Raw genomic sequence first — 14,116 nt, 5'->3', positions numbered from 1 at the left:
GCATGGAGTATTCTTGTGTCTTCAGGACTCCATTCCTCATTTATGGAAATTAAGTCTGGTTGAGGTCATGACATGAGCCAGATCTTTTAAAGCTTAAACAAGAATTATTTATTATTTTCCTCTGAAATTACTCCTGGAGTAAAAGGCACTTTTTTACCAAAAGTACCATTATTTTCTGAAAGACCATTAAATGAACTTACTCACAATATTGCCATTTTGTGATTAACTAGTTTCAGAATGATTTTGTTTGTTGATCTGATCTTTATATAACAATTTGAAAATAAAACTGTGAAAAGCTCCACACATAAAATTATATTACATTAAAACAAAAATAATATTATCGACAATTGGCACATAGGCAAACATTTTATAGATGAAGACAGAAACAAAGATGACATAATTTGTGACATCTGTCCAAAAGAACACTAAATACTTTCATAATGTGTGGAAGATCAAGCAGAGCTTTTCTAGGCTTACTGAAAATGAATTGAATGGACAGATTTTGGAATTGCTCTTACCTAGAGGCAGTCTCTCTCTCACTCTCTCTGCAGTCACTATAACACCAGTGGATAGAATACCAGTGGATTCCCATTTTTCTTCCGTGTCACATTTGTCATTCAAAACAACTCATTTCCCCTCTGTTTTGCATCCTACTTATAAGCCCTTTGTCAGCATAAACTCCAGAGGTAGCAATTCACTACTACCCAGTCACAGAGATTGTCTGTAAACTCAAAAGATTATCTAATCCCCTCTACAGGATATTTCCTTGTCATGTTTAAACTGGAATTTTCAGTAACGCCTTAAATCTTTACCAAACACAGTTTTTTGCATTTAAGTTAAGTTATAGCACAAAAAATGGTTGCGACAATGCCTTTCCTGTACTAGTGGACTGGCAGCTCCCTCGGTTTCACAGACTTGGTCTGTGGCTATGGTCAGTCCGTAGTTGTCTTCCTCACAATAACACATATCTCACACATTTGATGAGGACTTTCAAAACCAGTCACATTTGAAGTGACTACTTCAATTTTAGAGTCTTTAATGAGAAGTCTGTCTTTCTGGAAATGCAGCTCTTATGGCTTTCATGTTGGAACTTAAAAGTCACAATTCATGGTTACCCACTTTCCCTGCGGGCAAAATGTTACTCTTGTCCACCACCGCCCCCTCCTCCGCGCCCCTGGCTTTTCCGGGGCTCCCTGGGGCGTCCTGCCTGTCTGCTGGGGGTCTTCCCACGGCCCGCTCCTCCTCCACCACCTCCTCCTCCTCCTCGTCTTCTCCGCTGTCCGTGTTTCTGACTGGCCATTTCTTCCTTAGCTGCCTGGGCCCACAGGGCATCAAAGCTGCCTGGCGCTTGATAACCTGGCTGGTTGGTATCCAAAGGATCTTTAGAGAGGAGCACCCATATAGCTGGTACATTTCTGTTGACGGTCAAGCTGTCCAAACCTGCATCAGGTTCTAAGGGCTCCCACACCTCCTGAACGGTACGGTAGTGCAGCCGGGTGTACTGGTGCAAGCCACGCACTCTGCGTTTCAGGATCTCCACACAGGTGATGGCTTTGGACACGCTTGGCCCGACTCCGGTGAACATGATCTGCCGACATATTTTCTCCGTAGACTGCTTCGGCTCTGCCTCCTCACCATCTCCTTCACCTTCTGCAGAGGATGGTTTGTCTTCCATGCGACTCAATGCAAATCGCATGAGATTTCGGATCTTGCTACCGTCTTTAACTCGAACCTCTGGTGTTTCACTAGATAGGCCGGTGAAGGGACAGTTGCATGGCTGCTCCACAGTTCGTGCTTTGCTGTAGTTCTCCATATTTTTTATTCCTGACTGGAAGAAAACAGAGTATGTGGTCAATAAAGCAATCTTCACCAACTAAAAGTTTTAAATTGCACTGTTTTGCAAAAGTTTTAAATGTTCACAAGCCTACAAACACAAACATGTATGCATATCAAATATGATATCAGGCACCAGACAATTCATGACAGCAGATTACGCTTTGCAACAATTCCTGTGCAATTTATTCCACTGTCAAACATACACTGCCCAGTCCCAGTGGTCATCAGTGTAAATGATTCTCCAGCACATTCCAAAGACTTTCAGTGGGATTAAAGGCGCAGTCAGCGATCATTTCGATTCAAGTCCATACAATTTTTGTCACATTCAGCAATCATTTCCTCATGATCCGCTAGTTGCCAATTCCCGGAGTACACTGTAAAAAAAAACACCGGTCTCTGTAGCAGCCCAGGTTCCGATAACTGGAAACAAACAAAGTGGGGCAGCCTATCTGCCAGACAAAATGAAACCCTGTGTGGAGTTTCTCTGGGAATACTGAAGGGAGGGTTGAGCTAGGCTACCTCTTTTGTGTGTTTCGTTTGGTCCTTGGTTAAAATGTAATGTAGATTGTTTGGTAACAAAAAAAATGTCTGCTAATAAATTTAAATATTTAACATGATTTCCTGCGCAATTGCTGACTACACCTTTAAGGTCAGGTGGAGTGGCCAGTTGGTGTGAAAATCATTTGAAAATCATTGATTAGGAGCAGCCGTGGCCTACTGGTTAGTGCTTCGGACTTGTAACCGGAGGGTTGCCGGTTCGAACCCCGACCAGTAGGCACGGCTGAAGTGACCTTGAGCAAGGCACCTAACCCCTCACTGCTCCCCAAGCGCCGCTGTTGTTGCAGGTAGTTCACTGTGCCGGGATTAATGTGTGCTTCTCCTCACTGTGTGCTGAGTGTGTTTCACTAATTCACAGATTGGGATAAATGCAGAGACCAAATTTCCCTCACGGGATCAAAAGAGTATATATACAACCCACCCTGCACACGAACTGTTCAGCCTCCTGCCCTCTGGAAAGCGGTACAGGAGCCTCCGCTCCCGCACCACCAGACTGGCAAGTAGCTTCATCCACCAAGCAATCAGGATGCTGAACACTCTACCCACTCTCCCATCACTGACAGCCCCCCCCACCCACCAGCCAACCAGGAACCTAGGAAACTAGGATCCTGTCTACCTGTCACCTGTCTACCTGTCACCTGTCTTTTTCTATTACTCCAAAGTCCAATCTTTATGCTCCCTTGCCTTCTTTCCAATTAGTCTCACTAACAAGTCATTTTGTTATGGCCACACAGCTGTTAAGTTGTTTTGATATTTTAGGGTGGTTTGATTATATTCCAGTGCCAGGATTTGTGCGCCTCAAACTAGGAAAGAGTGGGTCAGGGAGGACGAGGAATCATTTTTACAGATAAACTATCCACCAGTCATAATAAACCCTGTTGAGTTTTTGGGATTTGCAGAAGACCTCAACGTTCCACATACATAAGAGGGTCGAGTCTCGTTATTATATACAAGCTCTTAACAAAAAGTAGTGCTCAGTCCAAAAGCAAAAGTTTGTGTAGGGATGTCGAAACAATGGCACCGTGAAAGCATTAATGTGGACCATAATCATAGCAAAGGTCCGGGCAGTGTAGGCTACCCATGTCCAAGTTGCATATTACGAGGGGTTTAACCACGCAGCTAACGTTATAGGCTAAAAGTTAGCCAGACTCAACACTCGTCAACAACTAGTAAAACGGTCGAATTCCTTCAACACCATTTCAAGTATAGGGCTAACGTTAATATCGATTTAGTTAGAATGAACGCGCATAATATACATCTTATAAACTTACATCCGGCAATGCAATAAATGTTGGTAACTTCTGGTGTGCACCCGCTATCGTCCTCAATTCGAAACGTATCCGTAAAGACCTTGACGTAAATGTGCCGTGTAGTGTCGTAGAAACAGAGTGGCATTCTGGGATATGTAGTTGGCCTAGATTAGTGTATCTGCTGCACAGAATCGACGCACCTCAAGTTAGGCCCAAAAGTTAGCTACCTACAAAAAACAAATAACAACAAAGAAACACAAACAAACAACAACAAAAAAAAAACTGAAGTAAAATTATTTTTGTGTTACTCCTCGCTTTGGGGGTAGGTTTTCGAAGTTGCGTGCAGACAGTCAACAAAGATTTTGTTTGTTTGTTGGACATTTTTACTCCTAGACTATGCCTATTTATTTCATTTTGTATGTTGTAGGCTATGCTATATTTTGTTTTGTGTGTAGTTGTATGGTTGTAGCCTATCCTATGATGATATCATGGGCAGCTATTCCAGTAAGCGCGGGTTTTGTTAAAAATCTGAATTTGTTATCCATGAGAAGAGGGAAACAGGTTTCCCATTAGGCGTAAGCCTACAGCAGGCATACGAAACTTAAATGCATAATTTGGGTCAGTTAACACAGTAGCCTGTGAACTGAGAGCATAATAACTTTAACAAACAGTGTTTCTCCATATCTCCTCCCTCCTAGTTATTGGGCAATGGGCATGGGCTGTCATTTTCTCCGCTATTGACGCAATAGTAGCCTAGGTTAAGCGCATGATTTTGAGATCCCGAATATTCAGGCCTACCACAATCCTAATGAATAATCAAACGTTATCATTTTGGAATTAAAATACATTTATTCAGTGGCCAAATAGGCTAGCCTAATGACCTAATTCGTGACTAATTTTAAACTCAACAAGAAAAATAGTAGGCCTATAGGCTTAATATAAAAAATAATCTTAGTAAGGGCGACCAAATGCATGGCGGGTGAAATCAGTCAGCCACTGTTATGAATTCATGAACACGTGTGGGTGATAGCCTATAGCCTAGGCATAATAGGCTTATTTATGTTTTATTTTTAAAATGTCTATAGGGTAGCCTATTGTGTTTTCCGTTTTCGTTTGTCACTCTATACGCTACAATGTTATTGAGTGTTTAATAATTACAACCATAACTAATTAACATAAATGTACATTGCTATGCAAAATAAGTCTAGCAACATTTGCAAATGATATGATCTGCTTTTTGTGTAGGCCTATGCCTTTGTGTGGATATCAGGCCTATGTTTTTTTTTTACACGAACTAACCACTAGACTAAAATGTTACCATAACATGTACCGATTTATTTATCGAGAGATAGGATAGGCTAGATCATTGGTTGGTTGGGCTGCATGCCTATTTAGTTTCATGTTTCGTTTTTGTATCTTAGGCGTTCTTGATTTATCAGTTTCGTTTCCCAAACTCATGTTTACCTTATATAATTATTACATGATCACGTCTGATGCACTTTAACTTTCGGTTTCCAGGTAGACTTCCTGCTATATAAACTAGATAAACAGCGCACCAGGCGGACACTTCAAGAAAGACTGCAACGAGAAACGAACAGCAGACATAACGTCTTGTGGACTGGGCTACTGATTATTTCCTTGCTCTTCTAATGAAATTGGTGAGGAATTTAATTGTTTTCATTTAAGCCTTGTTCTATCTATAAAAAAATATGTTACAATAATGCACTGTATATAGACTAGAAATAGGCCTACACTCTGAGCTACAATAATGATAAAATGTAACTGCATTTACCATTAACGTTTTGCATAACGATAATATCTATATCTTGAAAATATTTATTCCATAACATGAAACTTAAATAATAAGGGCTTTTGAAGGCTTCAGTGGCATTGATGAATTTCTCAGAATTGAAACTTGTTAAAATTCCAATCGATTTAGTTAGAATGAACGCGCATAATATACATCTTATAAACTTACATCCGGCAATGCAATAAATGTTGGTAACTTCTGGTGTGCACCCGCTATCGTCCTCAATTCGAAACGTATCCGTAAAGACCTTGACGTAAATGTGCCGTGTAGTGTCGTAGAAACAGAGTGGCATTCTGGGATATGTAGTTGGCCTAGATTAGTGTATCTGCTGCACAGAATCGACGCACCTCAAGTTAGGCCCAAAAGTTAGCTACCTACAAAAAACAAATAACAACAAAGAAACACAAACAAACAACAACAAAAAAAAAACTGAAGTAAAATTATTTTTGTGTTACTCCTCGCTTTGGGGGTAGGTTTTCGAAGTTGCGTGCAGACAGTCAACAAAGATTTTGTTTGTTTGTTGGACATTTTTACTCCTAGACTATGCCTATTTATTTCATTTTGTATGTTGTAGGCTATGCTATATTTTGTTTTGTGTGTAGTTGTATGGTTGTAGCCTATCCTATGATGATATCATGGGCAGCTATTCCAGTAAGCGCGGGTTTTGTTAAAAATCTGAATTTGTTATCCATGAGAAGAGGGAAACAGGTTTCCCATTAGGCGTAAGCCTACAGCAGGCATACGAAACTTAAATGCATAATTTGGGTCAGTTAACACAGTAGCCTGTGAACTGAGAGCATAATAACTTTAACAAACAGTGTTTCTCCATATCTCCTCCCTCCTAGTTATTGGGCAATGGGCATGGGCTGTCATTTTCTCCGCTATTGACGCAATAGTAGCCTAGGTTAAGCGCATGATTTTGAGATCCCGAATATTCAGGCCTACCACAATCCTAATGAATAATCAAACGTTATCATTTTGGAATTAAAATACATTTATTCAGTGGCCAAATAGGCTAGCCTAATGACCTAATTCGTGACTAATTTTAAACTCAACAAGAAAAATAGTAGGCCTATAGGCTTAATATAAAAAATAATCTTAGTAAGGGCGACCAAATGCATGGCGGGTGAAATCAGTCAGCCACTGTTATGAATTCATGAACACGTGTGGGTGATAGCCTATAGCCTAGGCATAATAGGCTTATTTATGTTTTATTTTTAAAATGTCTATAGGGTAGCCTATTGTGTTTTCCGTTTTCGTTTGTCACTCTATACGCTACAATGTTATTGAGTGTTTAATAATTACAACCATAACTAATTAACATAAATGTACATTGCTATGCAAAATAAGTCTAGCAACATTTGCAAATGATATGATCTGCTTTTTGTGTAGGCCTATGCCTTTGTGTGGATATCAGGCCTATGTTTTTTTTTTACACGAACTAACCACTAGACTAAAATGTTACCATAACATGTACCGATTTATTTATCGAGAGATAGGATAGGCTAGATCATTGGTTGGTTGGGCTGCATGCCTATTTAGTTTCATGTTTCGTTTTTGTATCTTAGGCGTTCTTGATTTATCAGTTTCGTTTCCCAAACTCATGTTTACCTTATATAATTATTACATGATCACGTCTGATGCACTTTAACTTTCGGTTTCCAGGTAGACTTCCTGCTATATAAACTAGATAAACAGCGCACCAGGCGGACACTTCAAGAAAGACTGCAACGAGAAACGAACAGCAGACATAACGTCTTGTGGACTGGGCTACTGATTATTTCCTTGCTCTTCTAATGAAATTGGTGAGGAATTTAATTGTTTTCATTTAAGCCTTGTTCTATCTATAAAAAAATATGTTACAATAATGCACTGTATATAGACTAGAAATAGGCCTACACTCTGAGCTACAATAATGATAAAATGTAACTGCATTTACCATTAACGTTTTGCATAACGATAATATCTATATCTTGAAAATATTTATTCCATAACATGAAACTTAAATAATAAGGGCTTTTGAAGGCTTCAGTGGCATTGATGAATTTCTCAGAATTGAAACTTGTTAAAATTCCATATAATCTCCTCACGTGTTTACATCATTGCTTCAAGCAAATAGCACTTGTCGTGATTGTGTAGCCTACAAATGTATGTTGTTTTTTACATTTTCAGTTGGTTATGTCATGCTGGTCAAAATACATATACTGGTCCCATGCTGAATAGTCCTACCCCATAAAACAAATATGTTTTTCTTTTTTTGCACAATGCTCGAAAAACCTTTGTTTTCTTTACACTGTCACAATATCTGTTGACAGTAAAAACTTTGAAACATATCCACTCTCTTGCAATCAACCCCCTGCTCACACAATAATGTATAACTTTGTTTTGAAACAATTATGCACATAGACAATATTGTTGCCTTGCACAGTGTTCATTAGAAAATACCTACAAAGTAAACTCTATTGACAACATTGCACTGACAATTTCATATCTAATTCCCATTGATCACAAATAGGGGAGAAAAACAAATCATATAAATTACATAATTCAGACCTACATAAAGGTATAAATACAGTGTTTGTTTTCTTCCAGGGTTGCTGAGAACTTGGACAACAAACATCATGGGAGTCAAAGGATTAAAATCTTACATAGAGGGAAAAAATCTCTATTTGAAAGACTGCCATTTTAAAGGGAGCAAGTTAATTATTGATGGATGTAATCTGTGCAACGTTCTTTATGAAGCTTCAAAAAATGATTTGAAGCATGGTGGGGATTATATTGTTTATGAGATTTTGATCAGGAAGTTTTTTGCGGCTCTGAAAAACTGCAACATAGAGCCCTATGTTATCCTTGATGGAGGAAGTGACCATACTGACAAAAAACTGGAGACCCACAAGGATCATGCCCGCCAAAGAATCAAAGAAGGCAAAGATCTGTCATTAGGGCGTCAATATTATGGTAGCGGTCCTAAACCAACACTCTTGGTAATTGTTTTCAGCCAGATCCTCACTCTTTTGAAGGTACCATTTGTCCAGTGCATGGAAGAGGCTGACTGGGAAATTGCTGCTTTGGCCAATCAGTGGAATTGTCCAGTCCTATCAGATGATAGTGACTTCTTTATTTTTGAGCTAAAAGCAGGAGTTTTACCCATTAAACATTTCCAGTGGGACAAAGTTTCCGCCCAGAAGTTCATTCCAGCCAAGAGATTTTTAGTCTCAAACTTCTGTAAGTCTCTCCACAACCTGAGCGAACAGTTTCTCCCTCTCTTTGCTGCCTTAGCAGGGAACGACTATATAAATGTCACAAGACACACTATAAGATGGGAGGAGTTCTCCAGCTGCAATGCCCGTCTTGATGGCATCCTCCACTGGTTGTCTGACTTCCCAAATACCAAGGGAGCTATTGGCGCTTTTCTTGACTGCCTCGAAGATCAGAAGTCCAGAGGTCAAGTACGGAAGGCTCTCATGGCGTGTCTTAAAGAATATGAACTGACGAAAAGCAACGTGGCCCAGTTCTTCTTGAAGGCTGTCGTCCCCAGCAAATTGCCAGTGGAGCTGCAGGTTCTCCCCAACTGGATGCGGATGCCACTGTCTAAAGGGAGACTAAGTTCCACTCTCATCGATGCCCTAGTGTTGCAGAGAGTCCGACTGAGCGCACAAGTTGAGAACTTTGAACTCCCCAGCAGCAATGCAGTCTCGAGGCCTATTCGTCAGGTGCTGTATGGCCTTCTGTTGTCCGACCAGAAGCAGAGGGATGACAGAAAGCCCATTGCCCGTGTGAACCCAGGAGAGTGCTATGTGGAAGAATATGACAGAGAGGGCTTGACTCTGACCACTTTCTGGGTTAAGGCTGCTTGCCCGGTTAGTGGGAAGGATCTACATCTGAAAACACTGAACAAGGTACAATATTAAATCATAATTTACTTTGAATTTGAACAATTAATCAGGTTGATAAATCCCAGGTTTTTCAACGCAGCGCTTTGAATTGACAACAGTGTCTGTCTTTGTGTTCAGGCCCCATGGAAGCTACGATTGCAGGTCCTTTACGACACGCTTGGTGTGTCCAAACTCATTTCAACACCCATTGCAGCCAAATTTCAGCTTCCTGTCTACGTCACATGCTACTGGCTTAGTAAAGCCGACCCACGGCCATGTTTGGAGGACCTATGGGCCCTGCTCCTGGGATTTGTGTTCGGAGAGCTGAATGGCCGATACAAGGGCGAGACAGGTATAGTTTGCCAGACTGATAAAGAATGCATGAAGGTGACGCATAAGGCTAAAAAGCTTGTTAGGTTATATTACTCACCTGATGTACTTAACAATTGAGCATTCCTCAGCCCCACCCCTTTGTTGTCTGTCCGACCTAGCAACAATCTCTGCGGTTACATGCAAACAAACAAACAGATTTCACTCCGATTATACTCTTTACTTCAATTAAAACATGTCTTGTAAATTGTGTAATCCGATTGAATGTGTGATCCAATTTTATAAGATCAGAGCAGATAATGTGGAATGCATGACTTTAAATTATTTTCTTAATTACAACTTTGCAGTACAGCAGTGTGCACAGTTTAGTTCCTCTCTAGCAATACACATACAGAAGGAACCGATAATGGGAATCAGGTGTGTGCTCCTCTAAAAATGGTTGTTTTTGCCACTGCAGGTATTGCGCTGGTGTGGAATAGACTAAACAACCTGCGGAGTCACACCACACCTGGAGGCCCAGACCTGATGGCAGCTCACACCTACAGCCAATGGCAGGCCTGCATGAGGGATACTTACAAACTCAACCAACTGCTGTGCCTCCCTCTGGCTGAACTCTGGCCTCATCCTGAACTTGCAAGGTATGTTTACTTCCCTTTGGCCTTACTGCATACTCCCATAAAATTACAGATTGGTGCACAAAAGATTCCAGGAATTACATAATAAACAATGGTACATAGGCGTCGATTTTGCTGGGGATGGTGAGGACGCATACAGTACCTATCATTAGTCATTTAATGGCATAGTCCTTAACTGTTATCCACAACAATATTGTATAGTGTACAATATTACACAATAGTATAGACTACAGCCTAGTCAAGGGAAGATAGGGACCTGTTCACCACCACTTCCTTATGCGCTCAGCTCTTCTATTTTTGATATGGCTTTATTATCTTACCTGTCATGTGTTACAGTATGTTGTTTATTAGGTCAGAATGAGCACATTTGCACTTCGTAAGGTGTTGCCTGCTCACCGTTACATATTCCTTTGGCATAACAACTTTTATTACTGTTTTCATTTTATTAGTCCATTAAAGTATTCACAATCCAAAGGGTCAGGACCAATGATTAGTAATGCAAATGTCATCCCAGACATACCAATTTCCCCACCATGTTAAACACTGTTAAATATAAATTATGTGATAAACTGATATGTGTAAGTGGTTCCAAACCCTATATCTCCATTTTTAAAAACATTATGTTATTTAATTGTGTATTTCAGATAATATCAATAAAATAACAAAGTTCTACTGAAATTACTTGGTAAACAAAATGTAAAAAAATATTTATGAAAATTAACTTAAATGGAGGATGTAGTGTTTTGGAACCAAACTCTTCATTTGTAAGTGGTCTACTTATGGGTTTTGAAGCAAGAGGTCTCTGGAAGGCTGGTCAAAACACTAATGGGTTTTGTCAGTCATGTATTTTTCCAGGAGAGCATGCGATCTCAAACTCCTTTCTCTCTCTCAGGCTCTACTGCGGACCCTTGGTTCACCAGGCTGCAGCGAGGCTGAGGAGAGGCGCCACCCCAGAGTCGTTCCTCAGTGGGGGGCCAATCCCCCTGCAGCTCTTCAGAGACCTCGAACGTGCCGTGCTGGACTCCCTGGATGACGACATCCGGGACCGGCTACAGAGAGGGCCGCAACATCACCCAAGGAGAAGAGCCCAAACTATAGGGAACTTGGATGAATTGACCAGACAATTCGATCAGATGTTTGACGAGGACGAGGATGAAGATGATGGTGGAAGGAGAGGCAAGGCGAAGTCTGAGGATGATGAAGCTTATGTCCAGATCCGCACCCGACACAAGAAGAAGAGCAGGGCTCTGCGAGCTTGCAGTCCTGGCAAACTGAATAAGCGAGACAGAGTGATCTGGGCCTGAGAGCCAGCATGACCACACACTTCAACTTTCAGAACGCCATTTTTTAAAAACACTTTTAGAGAATTATAATATTTACCTTATGAATGTGTTGCACTCAAGATGAAAACAAAATGGAATGAAATTTTCTTATTTATCTTTTAATATATTTTAATGTTTTTAGACTTGTGATCTTTGCTGTATAACTATATTGACATGATGATGCATACGTGACTGAAATTGTTATGGTGTTTTTTATTTTTGTACTTTCTTTTAAAGTCTCTGGGAATTATATTTACTTTATGTGTTGCACTCTGTGAAGACATATTTGAATATTAATTTAATGTATTTTAAATGTAATTGTGTGGCTGAAAGATTCTATTTTAATCAAAATGTAATTAGCAAATTGTGACTGACCCAATTAATTGTACAACAATTGTGTGTGTGTGTGTGTGTGTGTGTGTGTGTGCTTTACTAGCGGTTTCTGTTCCAGGAAGCCATATCATTTGATTTTAAAATGATCAAATTTTACAATTAAGTTGTTTGTTTTCTGTCTTGGTATTGAATAATTCATCTCAGCCAGCTCATGTTGGTTTATATAAAAAAAATTACAAGTTTATTCTCAATTAGCCACACCGAGAAAATAAATGGTTTCACATGTGCAATGCATAATGAAAAACAAATAAACAGAAGATAAAAAAACAATCTTTACAATCGACTTGGGTGTTGGTTTAAGGGGGGACAAAACTGCAAAGCTGAACTAACAGTTCACCTTCACAGAACCTAGAGGTTTTGAGTTGTACAGCACAAAAATGTATAAGCTAGTGTCAGAAGCAAAAAACGTACCTCATGAACCTTTTGCCCAGAAGTTATGGACCCTTTCAAGAATAAAAACAAAAACAATGCTTGAACGTTCTATTTGGGCCCCAATCTACTTCCTCTGCATTAAGATAACATATGGAATGTTAAAAAGGAAGTCTTGTGGGGCCAACTATGATGCTGATAATGGAACTCTCTTGAAAGGGTCTATATGAGAAACCTCATCACCATCCATGAACCCTCAACACATTTCATCCACATGTTTCCGGACGATGGGAGACCGAACCTTCTGCTCTTTTTCTCCACACCAATGGACTCCCTCCTGAGAATTGAGTTTCAAAAACTATTTCAAGTCTGAGTTTCAAAACTACCAAAGTGCTTCATACCAAAGATTCTAGAACAGAGCTCTGTTCTAGAATCTTTGCTTCATACTCTCAAGACATGACCATCTACTCCAGCATCAGTCAACAGTTAGCACATGCGATATTCATAAATACTAAATAGGGTATAGTACCAGACCATAGCAGAGTTTTTGCAGTGTTACACCATGTCCTGACGGCAAGTGACATGAGTGACTGTCAGTGACAAAATCAATTAGATTGCCTAACTGTTATCATCTAGAATATCTAACTGACTGCAAGTTAAGCCGTGCTGTGAAGTGGAATATGATGGGGAACACTGTTTTGAACAGAACTGTTACCGGATGCCCTGCTCTATTTTCACTCCATCACTCACATTTAAATGGTGAATGAGAGACTGTTGTCAAATGAGGAGGAATGTGATGCTACAAAAGGGCATATTGAATAAATTCAGTATGGACAGAGATGATTCAAGCCTACAGTATGTGAAAGTTAAGCAGCAGCGCTCACAGGCTGTTAGGACCAGACGTAAGGAGGAGGCTTGTGCATCTTACCCAGGACTGTGAGGCTCTCTGTCTGGAAGACTTTCTGCAGCGGGGGGAAATAGATGATATCCTAGCCCAGCTCCTTATACTACGCTACCACCACCCAATTATAATCCCAGGCAGAGATGTAAATACAGTCACTATGATGTACACATGTGGTGACGGTCAGAGTCCAGATTACAAGTATGTTCAATCCTAATCTGTTAATTAATATTCTAACTGAATGCAGGTATGGTAACAGGGAAGAATTTGAACCGGTAATGAAGAACAGAAGTATTACAAGTTCACACATTGCTGCATGGTGCTTTAACCAGAAACAGACACTTCCCAACCTCTCACAAATCAATACTGAACACACAGCAGATTGGAATCTGGATTAATTTGCCATGCAGGTTGTGTATCCTGGTTATTAAATTTAGGCGTGTATGTGTGTGTGTAAATAACTGGAGTATACAGTATACATATTTCAGCAGCAAAGTGCTTTTTGGCCATTGCAACCATTACCTTTGACATTCCTGTATTTTTCTCTGAACTCCAGTCCTTCACATTGTTTCCATAGCCTCCCCTGACCCTTACCCTTCATGCTGCAAACCCCTCTCTATGGACACTTTTTATTGGACTTCATATATGCAACAAATGTGAATGTGTAAAATTTGAAATTCGGAGTGATTTGTACACAACCATCCTCATACATATTTGCCAATCATTTTGTTCCTGATACTTTTGTGTAAAATCATATACACAGAAATTTGGAGCGATTTGTACTCCACACATGTTTGCCAGTCATTTTGTTCCTGATACTTTTGTCTGCTCATGTGA

General features: G+C 40.1%; 2 protein-coding genes across 6 annotated transcripts; one reads left to right on the top strand and one right to left on the bottom strand.

The window, feature by feature from the left end:
* Positions 1-84: 84 nt before the first annotated feature.
* rpp25l (ribonuclease P/MRP 25 subunit-like) lies at positions 85-5,665 on the bottom strand. Of its 4 annotated transcripts, none has more exons than XM_042106701.1 (2): positions 5,623-5,665; positions 85-1,828 (listed from the first exon to the last, which is right to left on the bottom strand). In XM_042106701.1, exon 2 carries the CDS (start codon positions 1,811-1,813, stop codon positions 1,139-1,141), a length of 675 nt encoding a protein of 224 aa, XP_041962635.1. In that variant the 5' UTR covers positions 1,814-1,828; positions 5,623-5,665; the 3' UTR covers positions 85-1,138. The 4 variants fall into 4 exon arrangements, with proteins under 4 accessions (XP_041962635.1, XP_041962634.1, XP_041962636.1 ...); XM_042106700.1 differs by lacking the exon at positions 5,623-5,665 and adding an exon at positions 3,666-3,766; XM_042106702.1 differs by lacking the exon at positions 5,623-5,665 and adding an exon at positions 3,666-3,750 and having other exon boundaries at positions 85-1,824.
* LOC121720499 (protein asteroid homolog 1-like) lies at positions 3,844-12,279 on the top strand. 2 transcript variants are annotated; one of them, XM_042106690.1, is made up of 7 exons: positions 3,844-3,966; positions 5,163-5,302; positions 7,120-7,259; positions 8,047-9,353; positions 9,468-9,681; positions 10,117-10,297; positions 11,187-12,279. In XM_042106690.1, the coding sequence occupies exons 4-7, from the start codon at positions 8,076-8,078 to the stop codon at positions 11,596-11,598; spliced, it is 2,085 nt and encodes a 694-aa protein (XP_041962624.1). In that variant the 5' UTR covers positions 3,844-3,966; positions 5,163-5,302; positions 7,120-7,259; positions 8,047-8,075; the 3' UTR covers positions 11,599-12,279. The 2 variants fall into 2 exon arrangements, with proteins under 2 accessions (XP_041962624.1, XP_041962625.1); XM_042106691.1 differs by lacking the exons at positions 3,844-3,966; positions 5,163-5,302 and adding an exon at positions 5,801-5,923.
* The last annotated feature ends 1,837 nt before the right edge of the window (positions 12,280-14,116 follow it).

This window comes from Alosa sapidissima, chromosome 10 (assembly GCF_018492685.1).
Source record: "Alosa sapidissima isolate fAloSap1 chromosome 10, fAloSap1.pri, whole genome shotgun sequence".
NCBI classification, from domain to species: domain Eukaryota; kingdom Metazoa; phylum Chordata; class Actinopteri; order Clupeiformes; family Clupeidae; genus Alosa; species Alosa sapidissima.
This window is presented reverse-complemented; position numbering and strand designations above follow the sequence as displayed.

Excerpts from the sequence above, each read along its gene's own strand:
- LOC121720499 (XM_042106690.1), top strand. The coding sequence starts at position 8,076 with ATGGGAGTCAAAGGATTAAAATCTTACATAGAGGGAAAAAATCTCTAT. Across the intron at positions 9,354-9,467 it reads ATCTGAAAACACTGAACAAG|GCCCCATGGAAGCTACGATT; the intron begins GTACAATATTAA and ends CTTTGTGTTCAG. Across the intron at positions 9,682-10,116 it reads CCGATACAAGGGCGAGACAG|GTATTGCGCTGGTGTGGAAT; the intron begins GTATAGTTTGCC and ends TTGCCACTGCAG.
- rpp25l (XM_042106701.1), bottom strand. The coding sequence starts at position 1,813 with ATGGAGAACTACAGCAAAGCACGAACTGTGGAGCAGCCATGCAACTGT.